The 23,880-nt window shown below is 45.5% G+C and overlaps 1 protein-coding gene across 2 annotated transcripts in view; it reads left to right on the top strand.

The window, feature by feature from the left end:
• Positions 1–797: 797 nt before the first annotated feature.
• Positions 798–23,880, top strand: part of LOC131562438 (glypican-5-like) — a 369,647-nt gene continuing 346,564 nt past the window's right edge. For both annotated transcript variants that reach the window (XM_058812169.1, XM_058812167.1), the window contains exon 1: positions 798–1,019. In XM_058812169.1, the coding sequence (XP_058668152.1) occupies positions 851–1,019 (169 nt within the window). In that variant the 5' untranslated portion in view covers positions 798–850. The remainder of the gene's footprint in view (positions 1,020–23,880) is intronic.

Raw genomic sequence — 23,880 nt, 5'->3', positions numbered from 1 at the left:
TGGAAATTGAATGTTTTCGTGAAATGGAAAATGTTCATAGGTGTTGAGCATAGCTCTCAAACGTGTGGTAAAGCAGCTGACACCGGAGCTTGCTGAGGGCAGTGGAAAGATCGCAGACCACCTCTCTGAAGGTGGTGTGATCCCCAGGAGGGGGCTATGCCCCCCGAACCACACAGGATGGAACCGCTGCCGGCTTCGGTACAAATGAGCAATTTATACCTGCATTTGGTGTATAAAGATGCGTTTCCTGGGGTAAAGTTTCTATTCTCTGCAGGGACTGTTGGTTGGAGTTAACACTAGTCTCACGAAGACCGTTCCGTGTCATCTGCTAGGAATTTCAGGATCGAAGCACACCGTGAACGAGTGTGCAACCTGCGGTGCTTGGGGCTTTATTCCCTTTATTCCTCGTGCTCGGTTTGCTCCCGTACCTGTTCTGAGCAGCCCAACGCCGAGAGCGCGCAGATCCCTTCTCCGGGCACCGCCGGTCCCTCGCCCTGCCCTGGCCGGCTCTGCAGGGACGGCAGCGATGCTCAGCGCAAACTTCAGCGCGGCCGTCCCGCGGGGCCGGTCCCTGCCGGGACTGCCCGGGCTGCCTGAGCTCTCGGCCCCGCGCCCCATACCCGGCCGGGGCTGCCGGGGCTCCCGGCCCGTTCCCGGCCCTGCCCCCGCCGCGCTCGGGGGGCGGTGGCGCCCCTCGGGCCCCACTGGGAGGGGCGGGGAGGGGCGGCGGCCGCTCCCGCCGAGGAGGAGCGCGGGCGGCGGGCGGGGGCAGCGCTGCCGCCGCCGGGACCGGCTGAGGGCCCGCGCCCCGCAGCGCTCGGGCCGCCCGCAGCCGTGGCCGGGGTGCGAGATGGCCGCCGGCGGGAGCCGCGCCGTCCTGGGGCTGTGGCTGCTGGCGGCGGGGCTGTGCGGCGCGGCGGTGGCGGCGGGCAGGTCCCCCAGCTGCCACGAAGTGCGGACGGCGTTCCAGCTGCGGCAGATCGGGCCCCTCAAGCTGGTCCCCGACGTGCCCACGGCCGGTCAGTACCGGGGTACCCGCGGGTGGCCGCTCCGCCGCGGGAGGGTTGCGGGGCGCGGGGCGGGGGCCGGGCTCGCCTCAGCCGCGCTCGCCTCAGCCGGGGTCCCGCGGTGCCGCTGCTGCCCCGGCTCCCTCCGGCCGGCACCGCTTCCCTCCCTGCGGGCTGGGGAGCGCACCGGGCACGCCGCTGGCTGAAAGAACTCAGCATTTCCCGGGAAGGAAGAGCGATAGGACTGCTGCTCCTGCACCGTGCAGGTGGTGCTGCACACCGGTGCCCACCGCCAGGAGCGGGGCTCCATCCCGCGATCGCACCGCTGCAATCCCTGTGCCGAGTGCCGGGGCAGAGCGCTCCCCGCGGCAAGGCTCCCTTGGCAAGAGGCAGGCAGTGCCGGGCAGTTTTTGGCAAGTTTGTTTTGCCCGGTAGTTTTTGGCAGGTTTGTTTTGCCGGGCAGGTGTGGGGTCATCAGACGGGGGGTGAATTCACTGTAATTCTGACACGGGAACTCAGAATTCACTGTAAGTTCTGCCCCGGGAAGAGTTATCTTGTGGATGAATTCGGGAGCGCTGTCATAGGGAAAGGCAGTTGTGACACCTTGGAGGGATACAGCCAGCAGAACTTGGCTTTTGCTTAGTTAAGCAGTAAGTCTGCAGCACTTGGGAAAGTTGATGAGCAGAGTGTTGTTCCGTTTTGCCTTTTCAGAGTTCGGCAACAATGCCTGGCAGCAATGAAAGGGGAAATAACGCATAGATAATAAGAATAGACTTTTTTTATTGCGTATTCTACAACTAACCTGGTAAGGGGATGAAGCACTTCGTAATTAAACTCTTGTGAATGTATCATATATCTAGATAATGAAGTCACATTCCTCACTTTTACATGTTTTCCAGTCTAAATACTTCAGTGAATCTGTTTAAAGGCAATGTTTGCAGGCATTGAAATAAAAAAGAGAATATCAATCTCCTAACACAATTTCTAGCTACGTCATGGCACTGCAATTGCCTAGAGGTGTGTGGTGGTACAAGTTTCAATTTGGGTTGTTGTTTTATTATTTTTACTTTTTTTTTTTGAGAGCACTTCTATTCAAACCCTGTGGAGTTTGATGGAAAGACTCCTTGTCTTAGATGAGTTTTGGATATGTTTTCTGGCACGGGTTTCTGTCTTGGGGATTACATTTGATAGGCCACTGGGCTGATCTCTTGCGGCTGTAATCGATTGCAGAGTGCTAGTGATCTTCACTTTGCATGAGGTAGTTGAGATGACACTGGGGTGTAGAGTTACCTGTGGAGGAGGAATCATTTGTCATTTTCTGGCAAGAAGAGATTTGCAGGAATGGCATTTTGAAGCCTGGTTTTACTGTTCTGTGCTGATAGAAGCATCAGATGGTGGTTGTTCTGGAGAGGCAAAACAAGGCTTTTCATCCATTCTGCTGGATGCTTAACCCTCTCTCCTGAGCTCTTCCTGGAAGAAGTTCCTCCAACTTTAAATTGAGGGATTTACATTATCTATAAAACTCTAGTGCTGTAGAGGAAACTTTCGCAAAAAGTTGTGTGCATTCAGAAGGAAGATATAGGTCCTGTCATGCTGAAGAGAATCACAGAATCATGGAATGGTTTGGGTTGGGAGGGACTTTAAAAGCTCATTTAGTTCCCACCCTACTGCTGTGGACAAGCCTTCATTGTCTTCTTGTGTCCTATCCAACTTCCCTGTTGAACAGCAAGCTCCCAGAAAAGAAATGGCAAGAGACAAGGTGAGGGAGGGTAATAATGCTTTTAAATTCTAGCTCATAAAGATTTCCTTTGAAGAGGTTTGGAGCGGAGCTGAGAACAAGTGGTGCATATTGATCTTCCCTGTTGCTTGAGTATCACTCTGCTGCATCAAAGCTGGTGTGCTTTGATGATCCCTGCTGGGCACTAATGCCTCCTGTCTTGTGCCCTCTTTTAATTAAACACTGAAGTGTTCTCCAGCATCTTCCTGGGCAGCTGTTATCAGTGAATATATCTTAATAGACACACATTTCTCCTGACATTGGGGCTGGTTTTATGATGCATTTTAATGCCACACAAATGTTGAAGCACATCCCCTGGAGATGCTGGGTGTCAGCTACAGTGGGAGAGTGGTGGGCAGCTGGGGAGCAGCGCGCTGGGCTGAACTGAGCCCTGGGTGCAGTGCCAGGAGCTCTTATTACTGCTCACTTCTGCTCACATGGGCCAGACCTGCCCTGCCCTGGGTGCTCCTCATCACCTGCATGTTGGTTTGGGCTTTTCTCTAAAAGAAATGAAACTTCTGCGGTCCTGTTGTCTGTGTATTAGATATTTTTAGTCACCAAAGTGTTGAAAGCCCTTGGCTAATCTCAAGCCAGTATTTATAGGCTAATACAACAAATCTGGCAGAGGTTAAAGTCTTAATGATTATTGGATCCTTTCCTTCAGGAAAACCAGTAGCTCAGTCAGGGAGAGAGGCCCAGCCCAGTGCCTGGAGAGGGACTGACAGACAGACAGGTGTACATTTTCTGTCTCCTCTTACGGGTGGCACCCATTTCACCTGGAATCAAATGAAATGCTTGGGAGAATCAGTAGCCTACCCTCTCCTGTGGCATTAGCTGTGCTGGAGCTGTCAGCAGGTGGATCTGGAATATAACCTCATAGGGACTGGTGGGCTGGGAGCCGCTGCCCTGTGCTCTCCTGGTCTGCAGCCAGGTTCCTGGGATTGCTGAGTGCTGGCAGCACGGCCTGAAGTGAGGTGGGGAGTTTGGGCAGGACCTGCCAGCCTCCTGGGTAAAATGGAGTGGCAAGGGAAGGAGGAAGACTCCTAAGGAAAGGAAAAAAAAGGGCTTTTGTTCGTAAGGTGTGATGTGAATCTGCCTGAAAATCTTTACCTGAATGAGCTCTTAGACATGAGCAGGAGTTTTCTTTTAAATTTCTCTTCCACAGCTTCCCCCAAAAGACATGAGTTATTTTTCTTCTCTGAAGTCTAGTCCATGGATGAGTGCAGGGCTAAGGACATGTTTGGGTATGGGATGGGTAAGACATCCAAGCTGCAAACAGCAGATCTGCTTGGTCTGTGAGACTCCTCCTCTGGTGGAATCTGTGCTTCTCTCTGGTACCTTTTTTGGTACAAATGGAATGTTTCAAGGGTAATTTGCTGCCAGTAGCAAAGATTACCCAAAGAATCACAAGAGGACTTTTATTGTATTTGCAGGGAACCCCATGGCAGGAAGGGATGATGAATCTGACTCCATGTTCTCAGAAGGCTAATTCATTATTTTATGATACTATATTATACAGTATCTTAAAATAATGAAAAGGTAAAGGTACCTTTTCAGTATTTTAAGATACTATAGGTATCTTAAAAAGGTAAAGTCAGGTAAAGGTACTCCTGCCTTGGCTGTGATCCACGGGAAGGGCTTTTTGTGCCTTCCCCAGACTGAGCAATGAGGTAATGTGTCCCTGATCACGTACTTTGATGATCACAGACTGAGCTGGGATGTTTCTGAGGGAGCTCCTTGGTTGACATTTTGATGAGAGAGGATTCTAAGCAGCCTCCAGGGGTGCAGGGCTGTGTTAATCCTGCCAGGGCACTAAGCCTGTGGTTCCAGGCAGTCTGGATGGCTCCAACCTGACGCGTGCTGCCCCGTCTGGAATGGCTCCCGGGCGGGGGCTGCAGTGTGCCCGTGCTGCCCTGCCAGCCCTGGCTTGTGTTACAGCCCCCAGTGAGCCCTGGCACGGGCTGGGGAGGAGTTCTGGACACTCCCAGGTTTTTCTGGGACATGGAGAGTGGTGGTGCCTGCCTGTCACTGCTCTCCAAGCTCTCAGGGGACAACTGGATGAACCCAAGTGGAGTCTGTGATGTGACGTGACCACAGTCAGGCAGTGAATGGTAGCAGAACCAGAATAAAAGTCTGGCACATTCACATTTTCTGAAAAATCCCTTCACCTAGGATTTTTCTACTGGGAATCTGAGAAGCCTCAGAGAAAAAGGGAAATAATAATTACCTGATTTGCTTTCCCTGTGTTGTGCTCATGTGGAATGTGTTTGGAGATTGTTCACCCACAGGTGATTGTTCCATTGGATTCTGCTGGGAGTTGTTTTCACTCTTTGGCCAATCAGGGCCAAGCTGTGTCTGGAAAGAGTCACAAGCATTCATTATTATCTTTTTAGCCTTCTATAAGTATATTTTCTGTATTCTTTGGTATAGTTTAGTATAGCATTCTTTAATACAATATAGTATCATAAAATAATGAATTCGCCTTCTGAGAACATGGAGTCAGATTCATCATTCCTCCCTGCCATGGGGCTCCCTGCAAGTACAATAAAAGTCCTCTTGTGATTCCTTGGGTAATCATGTAAGCAACCACAAGAACATCCTGCATTCACATATGCTCAGTTCTCCTTCTGGCTGGTTGACCAGTGTCTGAGCATGCAATAACCCCAGTCTGTAAACATATGGTAAGTAAGAGAGAAGAGCTGGGCTGGTTTCTAGTGAGCATGGAAAATATGTCATTTGTGAAAGAATTTTGGAGCTCTTTACCATTTAAATAATCATCTTGTAGAAAACTACCAAAGGGATGATTAGCTTTTTCTTGTTGTACTACTGGTTTATAAAGAGTGAAGAAGATGCCCAGGTTGTGCTGTGGAACTTGCTTCTGAAGGGCAGGTTTTGTTCTAGTAAAAGCTGCTTTATTTTCTGGTGTCATCCTGCACCTTAAATCAGCAGGAGTGTTCATTTCTGTGTATATATTGAATGTCCCATTGTAGAGCTGGACATGCATTAACAATTTATGCATTAAAACTGTTTCACTTTCTGAATAATACAGACAAGTCCTAGATTCCCAGCAGAAGCCCCTTGCTGTGTGTGGTGCCGGCATTAGCCTGGATCTTTTCCCACCTCAGTCTGTGGCACAGCTCCCATGTGTGTTGAGAAAGGAGCCTGAGCTGGATCCCTATATCGTACATGTCCAAGAATATCTATTAAATTGCCCATTTTCCTATGAAGTGGGTCATGCCACGCTTTATTCTCCTGTTTTTCTTTTATTCCTGCTCAGCTGTTCTGCCTCCCTAATGAGAGCAGCGAGGTTCCCGTGGTGAAGGTGTAGTGCAGGAAGGCATTTTGCTCACAGTAACATTCTGTCAGTATCTGCTCTGTGTCAGGGGAGATGTGGACTCGCTGTATTGGCTCTGGGCTTTTACCACCATCAGAATGAGAGACTAAAATCCTCTTGGATATTCTGTCCACCTGCACGTGTGGTTTGTGGGACTGCCTTCAGCACGGTGGGTGAAGGATCCATCTGGGAGCAAACATTGCTGGATGAGCACAGTTCTGTTTATGCAGAGAAACTTTATAGGATGGTTACAATTGTGAAAAAAGGCACAAAAATTAGTCCTGTTTCCATGGGGTTCCTGTTTCTTTTTGGCAAACCTGGTTGTTACCCAAGTTTGAAATGTCCTTGGCATTACCTTGCAGCTTGTTGAGTGGAGGTGTTTTTCCTGTTACACTTGGGATTCGCTTATTTATGAACACACAGAGTCTTCTTGGTGATTTATATCACAGAGGGGGTGGGCTGGTGCAGTGTGAGAGGCATTCTGTGCCCATCTTTGTTTCTTTCTGAGAACAGTTGTGCCTCAGTTTCCCTGTCTACAGGCTATATAATGATATATTGCTGTGAGTAACTTTATTGCTGAATACCCCCCATGAAAAGGTGATAGATTGCAGCTAGAAAAATTATCACTGAGCTACACCTTCTCTTCACGCTGACTTTCACTTAATTCTTTCCTTAGGTGAGGAAAAAGGCGAGAAGTTACATTGGTTTCTGAGCTGGAAGCTGAACCTGAAAGCTGTCTTTCCTTCACTTCTCTCTCCCAGCCAGGGGCTGTGGTCTGTGCCTGCTGAAATAGCTGTTCTGAGTAGAAGGCAAGCTTTGCTTTTGCAGCCTGCAGCTCCTCTGGAGAAAGGATCCTTCCTTCATTAATCTTTTCAGGGTTTTGTAGCACTCTTCAGGCTCAGGCTGTCACCAGAAGTGTTAACCTGAAGCTGGTCATGCCTGTGGGTACAGGCAAGGTCTCACCAGCAGTAACATCTTTTTCCCCCTTCTTTTCCCATGTCTTAAATTTCTGTTTGACACAGGACCAGCTGCCCCCTCTGTAATGCCCTCTTGGGAGTAATCTATAGGCAGAAAAAATGTGTTTAAACTTCCTTAATGCCTCATAAAGATGGAATTGCTGTTCCACTGCCAGATGGAAACCTGTAGTTTTCAAATCCACGAGCCCCAGGATCATTGTCCTTGATGGCTTGCTTGAGCATTTGGTCCAGGTGAGAAGAAAAATGACTTAGTTACTCAGATCAGCCTTTCCTGTAAATGTCTTGGGAAGGTATCCAAGAGGCAGCAGAGAACCTGCTCTCCCCCAGCACACAATCTTCTTGTCAGACTGAGTCAAGTATTGCCCCAATTCACATGGTCTATTCATTCTCTGAGAAATCTCTGCTGAAAAGAGTGTGTAATTATTTTTATTATTAATGGACTGCTCAAGATCTGGTGATTCTGGAGTTGAACTGGACCTTGGGATGGGGAAAAAAGCTTAGTAGGAAATGACTCATGCTAAAATACTGGTGGCTCCCAAAAGCTGCCTCTGGAATACCTTATGTGCCACTGAAGTTTTGCTACCCAATTGTTATGAGAAAATAATAGAAAAATAATAGAAAAATAATGTTCTCACACCCCCATGCTAGTGTGGCAGGTCTGAGCAGACAGATCTTAACCAAAGGGCAGTGCTGATGAAAAGGCACTAATGTGGTAAGTGGAAACGAAGTTGGCACGATAATTGCTATATAAATCAATAAAATAAATACATCAAAATAAAGAAGAGGTTTCATAAGGATTAATAATGAAAAATGTCATAGCCTGAGGATCTGTAAAAAGCAAGGATATGTGTAAAATGCACCCGGGGTGGTGAAATGGTTTTGCTTTTAAATGGTATAAAACCAGTTCCAAATACTGTAAAGTCTTTGTAATTGAATCTTTGTCCCATGAAAGCATAAAATGACATGATAAAGTGGCATATGTTTAATAATAGTTCAGATGCATACTCATCACATACCAGTTTAGAGCATAGCTTTTGCTTCTAGGGGAAAATAAAAATTTTGATGGATCAGAGTCAATTCTCAGCAGCCAGGCCTGTGACAAAATTTATATGGAGTGTATCAATCTATTGATTAGGTATCAGCATTGAAGCTGATAGCTTCATCCTCATACCCATGAAGATATATTTAAAGGTGTTTGCTTTGTTCACATACAAGGAACTTCTGAGCAGCACAAGTGGGTGAAAGAAAGCATCTAGCTAATATTTAATGATTTATCCTAAGGATAGAATTAGACAGGGAGGCAAGCCTGTTTAAATCTTCCACCGAGCAGTGAGATTTAGTGTTTTGAGGCAGTATATTATTTGATGGCAAAACACAAAATATTTCTGTTTGGATGCACAAAAGTAACCAGAGCTTCAAGCTAAGAGCTGGGTGCACAGGATTCCATAGCACAGATGGATGAGGATGAGGTTTTGTGTGTTTTCCCCAAGGTTTTTTCCCTGTTTTGTGCCTTTGCTGACGCAGTGATCTGTAGATCCAGGTGTGCTGATGCCTGAGCCTGGTCTGGACAGGGAGCTGCCTGTGCTGTGTGTGGAGTAGCCATAGCAGGACTGTGCCATCCTGCTCTGACACTTCTGTGGCTGCATTTAGTCCCTTCCAGCAGATAAATATCCTTTATGGCGACGCTGATGATGGCAGGATGAGCCCGTTGTGCCTGAGCTGCTGCAGCAGCACTGCTCCGTCAGACCACCCTGCAGAGGAACCTAAAAACAAAGTTTAGCCTCCCTGTTTCAGGGTGTGGAGTGAAGCTCAGGTGGCTCTGCTAATTCCATCCCATTCAGCACTGGCTCCAGTGCTGGTGTCTGGTGGCAGATGAGGCTCCACAGCTCGGTGCGGTGGCAGCCACAGGAGCCCTCTGGGCCAGCAGTGCTCACTTCTGTCCAAGGTGCTGCCCGAGGGCTGACCCTGGCAGTCTGGCAGATGAGTTCTATGGGTTCCTTGCCTGTCCTGGACCCTCCTGGGGCTCTGGGCCATTGTACAGCACCGAGCAGCTCAGCAGAGTCGCACAAATGATTTGTGATGGAGCAGTCACAACCTTGCCTTTTCTTACTGAGGCGCGCTATGCATGCACTTGCAGGAGAATAAATCTATCTATTTTAGTCTTTTCAGTACATCAGTTTTAAAGGAGAGTTATTAATTGCCTTCTTAGTGTATTCATACATGCATGAATAATGAGTAAATTTTCAATTTGTGGAATTTCACAGCACAAGCTGGAAGAATACAGAAAGAAATTAAGACAATGGAGGAATTTTGAGTATCACAGATGATACCATTACATTTATTTTGTGGACTCGGAAGTCTCAGGAGAGTATCATTGATACATATCCTCTGGTTCTGGCTTGCATTTTGATGGCTAAAATACAGAAATAAAGACCAAGTGTAGCCAGGTAATTGCACAGGAATTTCAGACCTGCAGAGGACAAAATTATTCCCCTAGAAGTTGTCTTTCCACTGTTTTCTTTTGAAATGTAATTCTCAGCCTACTTTATGTGATTCTGTGCCACATTCTGCCTTTCTCTGCTCTGAGTGTCTATTAATACTGATGGCCAGCATATATATATGTACTTAAATTATATATAGAGATTTTTTTGGTCTTCTGATGCCACTCCTTGCTTTCTGGGGTCATGGTCTGTGCCTCTGCAGAGTTCTCCCATCCCATGGTGGATGTGCCAGGGCTCTGGAGCCCATCCCTGTGACAAAGAGCTGTCACCTCCTGCAGAAACAAATGAGAGACAAATTTCAGAGAGCTGCAGTGGCAAACCTGACAATATCAGATAGGTCATGGTGGCTTTGTTTGGCAGCTAGTTAAATTGGATAGTTGGGCACATCCCTAGATGTTAATGGTTAAATGTATTCATTGTCCCAACAAGGCCCCTATTCATAAGGGGAGCATTCTGTGCTCGTTATGCATGCATAATTCCCATTAATGCTCCTAGGGGTTAAGGGTGTGGAGTGAGGGGGGGAAATGAAGCTGATGTTTACACATCCATGTTTGCACTCAGAGAAGAAGTTTTGTAACACAGGAGAAACTGATTGTGTGTCCCCAGATCCCTCAACTTCAAGGAAAACTTGAAATCTTTGCTTTAAAGAGGGAGTGAGAATGGGGGAGAAAGTGACACTTGCATAAGCACCTCCTTCTTTGCACACCATACTTTGTCAATAGTCAGAAACATCACACCACTGCCATTATTGTAGAAGCTTTTGAAAGTACCCAGAGTGCTAGGAAATTCAGGGTATCAAAACAATGAATCTTTAATTTTTGTCAACAAAACATTTTCAAACTTTTGACTCAACATTAATCAGGGTGATGAGATTTTCTGATTTATTATACAAAATGGGTGTTTCCATAGAAAACTTTCAGATTAAGATTCCTCACTCTTAGGTGCACATCAAAGTCGTGTAAAAGCCGTAAAGAAGCTCAGCCCTGCCTAAGAAAGCCTTTCAAGTTCCAGCAAGTGCTTGAACTGCTGAAGGTTTTGAAGTGCTCTAATCTCTGACATGGGTGACGTGCTAGGCTAGCGCTTTTTTGTTTTGTCACAAATCATCCATGCACGTAGTGCAAAGGGACCCTGACAAAGTCATTTCACTTTTGAAAAGGGCTGCTTTTTTCCCCCCTACCATTATGTCTCCCATTCACATCTACATGTTTGCTTCCACTTTGTTCAGGTCTAAGTAGCAGGGCATTTGCATAGTCTTCCCTTTGTTCTCGGTAAATATGGAGTAAAATGAGCAAGATCCGTGCTGTGAAATTAAAGCTCTACTCTTGAGAGATCTTAAGGGCCAAATCCTCACAAAAGGTGCAGCAGCATAGTGCCAAAGGAGCTGGTGTCCAGGAACAGCTTGCTCTGGGTGTTTGTGCTAGGAAATGGGAATAAAGGGAGACTAATCTGTTGAAAACTGGATGTAATTAGAAAAATACACTGCTGAGAGCTGCTGAAAGATTATAATAACAGAAAATAGTACTGAAAGAGAGCTGAAGTGATCATCTGGTCCATTCCCTCTGCTTGTGGCCAGAATAAACTGTTTAAATCAGTGAGAGAAGATCACAGCCTTTTTTGTCTGTTTGTTCCAGTGCTTAATTACCCTGCTGCAGAGGTTTTTTTCCTAATGGAAAACCTAGCTCTTCCTTGCTAAAATACAGCATTATCCTGTTCTTAGGGCCTTCCTCTTTGCAGTAACACTCACATGACAACTGCTGTGTTTGTTCTTCTCTGAAACGATGCTCTGTGCTTTTGCACTGGTCCCAGAGCAATAAGCTTGTTGGTGTAAATGAATCTAAACTAAATTTGGGTCCCGTGCACCTGGAATGAATGAAGTGAATTCCAGATGTGGTGACTCATTAAGGATTATAACTTGCTATTTGAGCCCTAAGAATAGGTTTCTTCCTCCTTTATAGGTTTGAGTATTGTGAAGAAGGAGCAAACAGAGTGTGGGGGTATAAAATTCCATGGTCAGGAAGGCAAAATAATAAATTCACAGATTTGCAATGTAGTGGAAGATGAGAGTATGCAGAAAAATCAGTTTTCAAGTGATCAAACTCAGAGCAGCAGTCAAGTTGCAGGACTGCTAGTGGGAAACTGCATTGTTGTGGAAAGGCAGCATGGAAGAGCAACCTGAAGCCATGTGGAGCATTTGCTCCTAGCTTAAATAAAACATTCACCCTAGATTTTGCTGGTGGTAGGCAGTTCACTGCACTGCAGGTGTGTAAGTGAGGTGGCAATTGGGCTGCTGAAATCAGAAGACATTGATCAAAATTTTAAGTCTTGCAAATAGACATGGCATTTCCAGAGCAAGTCTGAATATATCTTAATTTTTCAGGTGGAGGGGAGCTCTGGTCCTTAACCCTCTGTTTATCAGTGTTCCCCTGTTTTGGGGTGTTAATTCTTGAGCAGTGTTTTGTTGTTACTGATGTGGGGAAGTTATTCTTTGTGGCTGAGAAAGGCTCAAAGATGAGGGTTGTGATGGTGCTCACAGGGGTCTGAGGATGAGGGAAGAGACGAGGATCTGACTCCATGTTTCAGAAGGCTTGATTTATTATTTTATGATATATATTATATTAAAACTACACTAAAAGAATAGAAGAAAGGATTTCATCAGAAGGCTGGCTAAGAATAGAAAAAGAAAGAATGATAACAAAGGCTTGTGTCTGGGACAGAGAGTCTGAGCCAGCTGACTGTGATTGGCCATTAATTAGAAACAACCACACCAGACCAATCCCAGATGCACCTGTTGCATTCCACAGCAGCAGATAATCATTGTTTACATTTTGTTCCTGAGGCCTCCCAGCTTCTCAGGAGGAAAAATCCTGAGGAAAGGATTTTGCATAAAAGTTGTCTGTGACAGAGGGTAAAGTTTGCATCCCCAGGTGGATTTGGTCTTGCTCCAAAGGGAGGGATTAGATCCCTCTATTCCAGAACTGTGTAGCCATCCCTGGCATGCTGCCCAAATTCAGATCATTCTCTAGTGCTCCAGCTCAGAGCTTGTGTCTGTCCTCCCCAGAGCACATCTGTCTGTCTGTCTGTCTGTCTGCAGAATGCTGCATGGCTGGGCTCCACATGGCTTGTCCTGGAGTCTCTCAGAGGGTGAAATCATGGAATGGTTTGGGTTGGAAGGGACCCTAAAGATCATCTTGTTCCAACCCAGGACACCTTCCACTAGACCAGGTTGCTCCAAGCCCTGTCCAGCCTGGCTTTGAACGCTTCCAAGGATGGAACATCCATAACTTCTCTGGGTAACCTGTGCCAGGGCCTCACCACCCTCACAGCAGAGAATTTCTAATATCAAATCTAAGCCTACTCTGAGTTTGAATCTGCTCTCCTTGTGCTGTCACTCCATGCTCTCGGCAATAATTCCATTTGTTTTGGTGGGTTCCTCTCAGTTACTGGAAGGCTGTAATTAGATCACCCTGAACCCTTCCCTTCTGCAGGGACAACTGCAGTTCACTCAGGCTGTCATTGTAGGAGAGGTGCCCCATCCCTCTAATCCAGTCTCAAACATGAATGTCCTGTGCTCCTGCTCCATTGGCCTTCCACGAGGAAACACAAAAAAGTGGGAACTGGAAGGCTGGGGTGATGTTTTTAGAAGCAGGGGCTTGTTGGGTGATATTTGGGGAGCAGTATCCAGGTGTTGCAGACATGAAAAATCCTTTTCTTAAGATTTTTCCTCCTGAGAAGCTGAGACCTCAGGAGCAAAATGTAAACAATGATTATCTGCTGCTGTGGAATGCAACAGGTGCATCTGGGATTGGTCTCATGTGGTTGTTTCTAATTAATGGCCAATCACAGTCAGCTGGCTCAGAGAGTCTGGGACAGCTGCCTTTATTATCATTCTTTCCTTTCTATTCTTAGCTTAGCTAGCCTTCTGATGAGAACTTTTTCTTCTATTCTTTTAGTATAGTTTTAATGTAATATATATAATAAAATAATAAATCAAGCCTTCAGAAACATGGAGTCAGATCTGTGTCTCTTCCCTCGTCCTCAGACCCCTGTGAACACGGTCACACCCAGGGGGTTACATGGTTGCCCTGTGATGGTGGTGAAAATATTCCCTCCCTGCAGCTCCCAACAAGATCCAGCTTTGAGAACTGCAGTCCTCCTTCTCTTTTTACATGGGTGGTTAAAAGGGGTGGTGAAATGAGGGTGAAGGCAAGAGAACAAAGTATATGTAGAAAAACCACTGGCTTCCCAAAACAGACTAGGGCTTCAGAAAAAGGAATTGAAAGCACAGCTCTCAGAGAAAGGCTTTCAGACTTCTGCTCAGAGAAGACTTGGTTTTAATCTACTAATCTGAGTTTTGAAGTTTGGGAAAAAATATATCTGTTACCATTTGGAGCAGCCCAAAATTGTATTTGGCTAAAGCATTGCATTTTCAGTTTCAAGCTGCAATAATCAAATTTACTCTTTCTGATCTGGTTTGCCTTAGATATGTCGGGAAATCTAAACATTTGCATTCCCCAAGAAGCAGCTGTGGTTTGGCTGTACCTGCTCGGGGTCTAAAGCTGACTGGGAGCTTCCCCCTTGTTGTAACAGACCTGCTGTGCCTTCCCTGACAGAAACAAACCCCAGCTGGGATGAAAAGTGTCAGTGTCATTTGTTGGCAGGGCTCTTGGCTTCCATTTGGAAAGTTTGTTCTAAATCACTATCCCAGGTGCCAAAACATGAGCTGAGCAGCAAGGGCTGTGCCAGCCTGGCTGCTGTGTCTCTGGGGCTGCCATCCGCTGCCCACCCCTGGCTTTTCCAAATGTGGACTGAGCAGAGCCAGCACTGCCTGTCCCCTCTCCTGCTGTGCCACCAGGGCTGTGCTGGCCACCCCAGAGCTCCAGGAGTGCTGGTGGTTCTGGGTGGAGCAGCACAAGGGAGAAGGGAGGGATAATCAGTTCAATGTGCTGTGGAGGTGCCTTGCTGGAGTGATGTCAGGGAGAAACATGATTTCTTAATTTAAATAACAGGTGCACAGGGTCCAAATCAAAAGCAGGTCTCAGGAAAGCACTGAACATGCACATAGCAGAGGGCACTCTCCACTAAGGATTGCTTACTGGTCTGAGCAAACTAATGGAAGAGATTTTCCTTTTTTCCATGTCTGAAACAAAGTGTGGAGCCTGAGGTCAAATGTGCATTTTAGTATTCCTCTTTTCCATGTCTGAAACAAAGTGTGGAGCCTGAGGTCAAATGTGCATTTTAGTATTCCTCTTTTCCATGTCTGAAACAAAGTGTGGAGCCTGAGGTCAAATGTGCATTTTAGTGTTGCCACATGGAGGAGCCCACCAGGGGTTTCTACACTTGGTTGTTTGTGGCCTCAGCATGAAGGCTTTCAGAACATCTTCCTGCCTCCCCCTCAGCCTTTGGGAAGCAGCATCTGTTTCAGAATCATTATCCTGGCTCAAGGAGTCCCAGAAAGATCCAGGTTTTCCTGCTGAACATGCTGCTGGGGTCCTGGAGAGGCTGGTGGAATGTCTGTGCACTGAGCTTGGCTGCTTTCCTGCTTAGGGGTGTGACTGGTACCCAGAAATCAGGGCATGGCTCCTTCAAGCGAGATTTCACTGTGGACTGACTGTGATTCTCCAATTCTTCATTCCTTATCTGCTCCTACCACAATCAGAACATTCTCCAAGAACCAGGCAGACAGAACAAAGCAGTGCCAAAGCAAATGAGAAAGGGCAGAAGAGCAGTCCCACCCTAAGGACTGCCATGTGCTTAAGGGGTAATACTGGTGTGGCATTAATTTCCTGGGGGTTAGATGAACTTTACTCATGGACCCTCACTGCTTTAGACCCATGAATGCTGTCACCAGCTCCATGATGTGCTTGGGGTTTTGGCTGCTTGACCTTCCGCTGGTTTTCATTGAATGCATGCAGCTAAAAATCACTTGTCTGAAATGAAGTGCAAGTTACTCTGAGGTAATTAAAGCATTTCTAAATCACAATTCTTTGTAGGTTCATTTCTTTCTTTATTTTAATTTTGATTTTTTCTTACTAAGAGAAGAAAAAATTACTAAGAGCAGATTTTCTTGGGTTTCCTGGCTGTGATCCCTTTTTCAGGATCTACTCAAGAGTTTGACCCAAACCATTTCTAAATCACAACTCTTTGTAGGTTCATTTTTCTCTAAATTTTAATTTTGATTTTTTTCCTCCTAAGGGTAGTTTTCTTGGGTTTCCTGGCTGTGATCCCTGTTCCAGGATCTACTCAAGATTTTGACCCAAAGCTCTGTGGGTACAGAGCTCTGTTAAGTCTCAAACTGCTGAATCCCCACATGAAGCCCAGCACAGAGCTGTCTCTTGACTGTATTTTGTTGTATTTTGTATGACTTGGTGCCACTGGGTGTCTCCATTGACATCAGGGGGTGCTGAACCAACCTCTTTGATATTTTTACCTTTCCTTTTTTGTGCACACGTGGTCTGGGGTGGGAGAAGTGATCTGAGCATAAATGTAGGCTCAGCCTAGACCATCAGAACAGGCTCCTGGTGTGTTGTATGTGACCTGTGGGGCTGCCAGCTGGTTCCTCTGCATGGCTGTGCTCAGTGAGGGTTCCTCTGCAGTGACTGTCACTTGTGCTGGGCTCTTCCCTGTCTCTCCTGCTCTGGGATGGCCCCCAATGCTCGTGGGTCCAGTTTGTGACAAATTGCAGCGGTGGCATTGTCTGCATGAGGAACCACAGGGAGGGAAGGAGGTGCAGAGACCTGGTGATGCTGGAGCCTTGCTGCAGCCTGTTTTAATTAATTACTGTGTCACAGGGGATGAAGTTGCAGAATTGGCCCTGGTGAGGGGTGTCTTGTCTAGTAAGCAGTTGCTTAGTTATGGTTCAGTTCTTCCTTTCGTGTAAATGGAATCAAGAGAGCAGGATGCTTTCCTTAAAATTCTTGGGTGTGGGATCTCAGCACCTCAGGACGGAGGTGCAGAGTGGCCGAGACCACCCTTGGGGGCTCAGGAGTCCTGGAATGTTGCCAGAAGTGTCTGGTGGCTGGACTTTGATCCTACACAGGAGACGACGCCTGTATGAGGACTGGGAAGGTTTCACTGGGTGTATGGTGAAAGGATAAGTTAATTAGAATGTAAAACACAGGGTTTAGGATTTTGGTACAGGGGGGTCTAAAGAAGTAAGATGGAGGAATTGGGGCGTGTCCTGTCCTTCTTCTTCTTCTTCTTGGCCTCCATCTTCTGTGGTGATGGTGGCACTTTGGGATTGGTTATTACTAAAAGTGCACCGGTTAATAAGGGTAGAAGGTATTGGGGAGAAATGATAAATATTGTACACGTAACTTCGGGTATAAAGATAAGTGACCGCCCTGGGGGCTTGCAGAGTGTGCCCATGGCTGGCTTGCTGTGCAGACCTCTGTCGGGCTGAAAGAAAATCTTTTAGATAAACAATTAATAAACACCGAGACTGAGACAAGATCAGGAGTCTCTCCTCGTCCTTTGAAGCGCCGGCTCTTCAAGGCCATCCCTGGGCCTTTCCAGGCCACCTAGACAGCACAGAAAACTTACACTTGGGTATTTCATCTGGGTTTTTATAGTTTTCCTCTTTCTTCTCCCTAAAAATAAATAATGAAAGTGAGAATGGGATCCTAAAGAAATATGTTCAGATGGTGGTAAAAACTGATGTAAATCAGCCATTTCTCATTCTGAAGTCATACACAAAAATGAAGTTACAGGCTTACAGGAAAAGCTCATTGAAAGCATTAGGATTTAGTTGTTAAATTAATACTTAGGCAAGACTAGTATGTATTTTTAAGGAAGAGAAAATAGTTGTCTGAGCACTTGGCTTCATGTATGGCTTTCAAGAGATGGCAAAACCAGAAATACTCAAATTTTGGGAGGAAAGGGAGTATTGAGGAGTTGCTATTCCTCTCTCCTTTTAAATACTGTTCTTGCAATTTCCCTTTCTGAGGCTCAGATGTCCAATAGTCCCTTGGCTCCTTTATATTTATCTTTGCTTTTCTTTCTTCTTCCAGTCTAACCTTCTTACAGGTTTTTATGTTGACAGATAAAATGAAGAAGAATAGGAAATACATTTTGTTGCGACCCTGTCAATATCTTTGAAATTTTCTGTTCTTTGCCACCTTATATGGATCTTACCACAGCAGGTAAAGCATATTAGGAAGTAGTTCCTATGAAAAAGTTGGGAAAACAGTTGCTAACATTTGAATTGTTGTTAGGGTTTGAAGTTGAGATGAATGAGGCGATTCACAACTCTCATAAATAATTTTATGTCCTCCCTGTAGGACTGGATAGGCAGCCTGTGTGATTGCATTCAGAAGGTGTTTTTTCTCTAAGTGTACAGGGCTACAAACCTACTCCTTTCATTTAAACACAGTTTTTTGTTGTAAGCTGTGTTCCACTAGAGGCTTCCCAGCTCTTGTGGTTTCAGTGTCTCATTCTTCAGGTAAGGCAGGGTTCTGTGGCAGTGAAATGCTGTCCCCTCTGGAGAGCAGGAATGCAGCTGGTGGTTCATTGTTGTCCTTGCATGACATGGAGTAGGAAGATTTACCAGACTCCTCTAGAAAATGTTTTGTATGCATTTAAGACTTTTTAATTTTGTTGTTGGTGGAGAAAATGTATAGGATTTACTGCTTGGGATGTGATGAGACATAATGAAAGATGATTCGTAATAGACTCTAAATTAATGAAAGCTCTTGTAATTTTTCTCTCACCTCTGCATTCAGTTCCATGTGTTGTCCCAGGAGAATGGAGGAAGGAGTTAGCATTGCAGTAAATGTAGAAACCTCCTTGCTGAAATCCACTGGTCTCTACCAACCTGAGTTGTTTTATAATGTACTTTTTGTACATCAGTCTTCATGCTTCTGTGTCAGTTCTAGGGGAAAGAAGGATGTGTGGGAGCCCAGCACATCCCTCTGGCTGTCCAGGATGGCCAGGACCCTGCCAGGGGGCTCAGAGACCCTGGCACAGAGCCCAAAACACCTGTGGGTTTGATTATGACCTGTGGAGCAAATTACCAACCTTAGATGAAGAGCTGCAAGTCACAACAGTTTAGGTAGAATAATAGTGAAGTTATCACAGGGTGGAAAAGTAGATTTTGGGGTTTTTGGTATGGGGGGTCAGGAGGCAAGATGGAGGGAACTGGGTGTGTCCAGCCTTTGTCCTTCTTCTTCTTGGCCTCCATCTTCTGCTGTGATGGTGGCACTGACAGATTGGTTTAGAGTAGAAGCTCACTGTCTAACACAGGTGATGGGTATTGGAAAGTAATTGCAAACATTGTACAGGTAGATTTTAGTATAAAGACATAACACTGCCCTGGGGGCAGGCAGAGTGCCTGAACTGTCCTGCTGGACGGACCTGGGCAGGGCAGGAGAAAGAATTTTATAGATAAGGAACAATAAACAACCTTGAGACCGAGAAATGAAGAGCTCTGACTCCTTCTTCAAGCACTGGGCTGGGAAAAGAGACTTTGGAACTTTTCTCGGGGTCACTCTGACAAGCTAAAGATCCCGACAAGGATGGATCCTTGAGAGTGTAAATCTTTTGAATTTGCATGTAGTGTGTAGTTAGCAAGCTCTTTAGCAGTCAGTGTCCTGCTGCCTGCCCCCCAGATAGATCCACATTCAGAGAATATCTCACTTAGCACTGGGCTCATGGGAAAGTATTAAATGTAGTCAGCATTAAAGAATTTATCACCCACCTAAACAAGTGCCAGGCATGGAGGAATGGCCAAGGGCAGTCCCTGGCATGGCAGGCAGTCCTTGCCTGCTGCTCCTGCATGCACCAAGCTGAGCCTCTGCTCAGCTGCTCAATTAACAGTTTGCAGTGAAATTCTATGAGTTTTGTGCCTTCCTACTGAAATTTTGCTGGTTCTGAGGTTAGGGCTGGTGTGGGGAAGACCAGAGGGAGGGGGCAGTGAACTGTGGAAGTTAATCACACTTTGTTCCTTCAGGACTCTGATTACCATAGATATATCTTCCAGCACCCTTCTGACAACCAGGCTGTTCTGGGAAACTGTAAAATCTCCAATTGTAGGTGCTTTGTAGCTGTGTTACAGGACGTTTTGTTCCCGTGTGTGAGTTCCATCCCCTGTTCCTCCTGCCAGAGGTCTGGTAGCAGGCACAAGGCAAGGAACAGTGACCACAGCTGCCTGCTCAGCGCTCTGCCTTCAGCCTCCTGGGTGCAGCCAGACTCTCTGAGGAACAGCCTGGAAAACTGAGCATGAGGGACATGAGGAGGTCTCTGCCTGCACAGCTGCTCCTCCCTGCAGGAAAACTGTGGCCCATGGGCTGGAAATGTGTCCAGCTGCTCCAGGTGTCCCACAGGTGTGCAAAGGATTGGAGAAGGCAGGGAGAAGGGAGCTGAGGGGCCAGGGAGGATCAATAGATTGTGACAGTGTTCACAGGGGTCCAGGATGAGGAAGAGATCAGGATCTGACTCCATGTTTCAGAAGGCTTGATTTATTATTTTATAATATATATTATATTAAAACTATACTAAAAGAATAGAAGAAAGGATTTCATCAGAAGGCTGGATAAGAATAGAAAAAGAAGGAATGATAACAAAGGCTTGTGTCTGGTACAGAGAGTCTGACCCAGCTGTCTGTGATTGGCCATTAATTAGAAACAACCACACCAGACCAATCCCAGATGCACCTGTTGCATTCCACACCAGCAGATAATCAATGTTTACATTTTGTTCCTGAAGCCTCCCAGCTTCTCAGGAGGAAAAATCCTAAGGAAAGGATTTTTCAGAAAATATCATGGCTACAAATAAATGGGAATCTTGGTCTGAAGAGATGGACTTGGAGGAGTGAAGGGAGTGCCTGGTTTGTGCCTGTGTAGGTTCCAGTGAGTGCAGGGCCATTCAGTTTAGGGAACTCAGATGCTTTTTTTGCTCACTGGGTCCAGGCACAAGGCAGGTTCTGTGGGGAACAAGCCATGGTGAAAATCCTGCCAGGCAGTGACTCATAGGATAAGGCAGAAGGTGCTATAGAAATGACACCAAAAATCTGAGTACAAGAGCAGTGAGAACCAGGCAAACAGCAGAGGGAAAAAGAAAAAAAACAAAATGCACCTAGCACCAGGCCTAACAGCATTTCAGTGTACAGATGCTGCCCTATGAGCTGTGTGGTTGGAAGCTGCTCAGGGCTGGTGCCTGATGGTCCCTGGCTGTCCTGCAGGCTGTGGCACTTGCTGATGCTGCAGCTCTCTGGAGTCTGACATCCAGTGCTTCTTGCTATCCCACTCCAGGTTCCCACCACCCTCAGATGTCCACGTTTAATTCCAGTGCCATCAATAAGGGGTTCTTCCTTTTTGTGATTTTATACTTTTTTTTTTTCCCACATCTACTCAAGAACTCTTGAGCAAATGGATGCTGTTTGACTTGACGAAGTTGGAAGTAGCTACACTTGCTGGTAGTTATGTTGTAGGTTATCTAAGCTGTGCTTGATGAAACATGAGGTGTTTGCCTTTGAGCCTTGATTGTTTCAGCTGGAATAGCACATCTGGTCATAGCCTTAGTCATGTTCCAGTGTATTTCAAAGGAACACTGAGAATGCAAAGTCTACTTATCAAATTAAATAGTATCTCTGTTAATGTACATTATGAAAGGAGGGATGGGGAAAAGGAAATTTTCATAACTTGTGTTTTCCAAACTGCACTTGTAAGCTTTCCTGCTGGATGTGTGCATGTTGCCAAGTTGCATGTAGGTGGATGGGACAAATTTGCACTCTGCTTTGGTATTTCATGAGCTTTTTGCTTTCAAGGGACATTTGAATGTGCTGTTTGTCTGTGTGATCTTTATATTAAAGCTGATAATAGGAATATTTTAACAAAACAGAGGAAAGACATTGGAAAGTTCTTTCTGCCTAGTCAGAAAATGAGTGTGGGAGGGCCTGGCTCCAGTGTACCTTTAGCAGGAAGAAAAGACACCTCAGTTTGACTTAGACTCTGCTCCCTGGAGCTGACCTGGCTTTTACTGCTAGCCCAGGTTTATTGAGTTAGCTGCTATTTTATGTCCCAGAGCACAGATGCCTTGGCTTGTTGATTTTTGTGCTAATTCCTGGCACCACTTCAAGCGTAATAACTACCATATCTGACACACTGACAGATAAAATAGCAGCTGTTTGGCAATGCACATGGTGAGTTGATGAGTTGAAGATCCTTTGCTTGTCTTTGTGTCATCATGATACTTTCTGAAAAATCCTCTTTGCCCACGATTTTCTCCTGGGAAGCTGAGACGCCTCAGAGAGGAATGAAAACAATAATTATCTGATTGCTGCTCCTGTGTTTGCTGCTTTGGAATGTGGTTTGGACATTGTTTGCCAGCAGGTGAATGTTTGATTGGTTCCATGTGAATTGTTTTTAATTAATGATCAGTCACGGTCCAGCTGTGTCAGACTCTCTGAGTCAGTCAGGAGTTTTTATTATTCATTCTAGTTAAGCCTCCTGGTATATCCTTTCTCTTTCTTTAATATAGTTTTAGTATAATAGAGTGTAATAGAGTATAGTATAATAGAGTGTAATAGAGTATAATATAATATAATATAATATAATATAATATAATATAATATAATATAATATAATATAATATAATATAACATCAGCTCCTGAAAACATGGAGTCAAATTCTCATCTCTCACCTCATCCTGGGGACCCTCACAAACACCACATCTTTTTATTTGCAAACATTTTATGGCTTGTGGTGGGCCTGAGCTGTGGTGTAGGGCTGTGCACGGGGAGCTGGGCTCCCTGCTCGGTGAGCATGGCCACTGGGTGAGTTTCTTGGCAGCAGCCTTGCAGGTGAAGGTGGAGATGGTTTTAGCACTGCTGGGGCACAGGAGCTGCATGGAAAAACAACCTCACAAACTTGGGGCAACCCACAGTGGCTGGATTCCCTTTCCTCAATGTGGTTTTGCTGGTGTGGGCTCTGCTCATGCCCCAAGTCCTTGCAGGGAGAGCCCTTGTTGGAAATTGCTCCTTTTTCTTTCGACTTGGCCTCCTCCCCGAATTAGTTTGTGTTTAATTGCTGAATTTTCCCCAAGCTGAGGCAGCAGCTATAGCAGACAGATGAGTCTCAAGGAGGATGAAGTGTTGGCTCCTGTTCAGCTGGGCCAGACACAATGCAACGTACTTCTGGCACCTTTCTCTGTTACTGAGGCATAATCAGTCTTGGAGCCTTTGAAGATATTTGTACAACATTAAAATTTTGGGCTTTGGACTAAAGCTTTGTTTGGAAATACTGTTGAAGTGTTTGTCAAGATACAAAGGCAAAAGCTGTCAGAAGAAAGATTGCACTGAGCTCACCCTCTGACCGTGCTTGCTCAGGACTCTTCTCTGCAGTGGAAATTAGAGGCTCAGCTTGTTTGAAAAACATAAATCAGCCTGTCTTTGAAAAAATTGGTGCAGCTAGATCAGTTAGTGTGTGTTAAATTTGGCTTTCTGGTTTCAGAGTATGGCTTTTACAGTGTGTGCAGCATTTTAAGGACACAACTGTTAAACTACATGGTCAGCTAACAAAATGAATATATATTCAGCCTTTGGAAGAAGTTAATTTTTTTTTTGCTAAACAGGCCTCTCTGCTTTTGGGAAATAATACTGATCCAGCTAGTTTTAATGGCCAGAGTCTTAGATTTTATTTGTACCAAAGCTCAAAATGAAGTCCCAAACTTTTTGATTCAAACCAAAAAGTTCTCCAAGCAACACACAAAATACTGCATAGCTGATTGTGATAGAGCTGGCCAGATGGATGTCAGGTAGGATACACAGTTTTCTGTGCATTCAGCACCTAAAGTAATTCATAATTGTGACAGGGAAGTGTCTGAAGGTGATGCCTTTGGCATGTATTAATTGCTTTTAATTGCAATTAATTGCAATTGGGGTTGCACACTAGTTTTCATCAGGGATCACTGATGCGTTCCAAAACACACATGCTTTACACTCAGGTACTTTTTCCCCTACACTTCTGAATGAGACTGTTTTTCAAAGTGGAGCAAGGTACTTTATCCTGTTTTTTATAATAACAGTTAGGGTTTAAAGTCTGTAGTTTTTCTCACTTTAAAAAATAAGCCAGGCCATATTTTTAACCAGTACTCAAGGGAAAAAGACTTGGATGGAAAAATAATGTACATAATCAGCAGAATAATCCTTACATCTGATCTGAAGCAGAAAATTAATTTGTTTTAGGAAAGCTATAATAAACCCTTTGAATTGAAGCCCAGGCATGTAGAGTTGAAAGTGTTCTGCCCTGTCAGTAAGGTAATGCATAAGAAAATGAAATAGAGAGGTGCCTT

The sequence above is a fragment of the Ammospiza caudacuta genome, chromosome 11 (assembly GCF_027887145.1).
Source record: "Ammospiza caudacuta isolate bAmmCau1 chromosome 11, bAmmCau1.pri, whole genome shotgun sequence".
Classification (NCBI taxonomy): domain Eukaryota; kingdom Metazoa; phylum Chordata; class Aves; order Passeriformes; family Passerellidae; genus Ammospiza; species Ammospiza caudacuta.
This window is presented reverse-complemented; position numbering and strand designations above follow the sequence as displayed.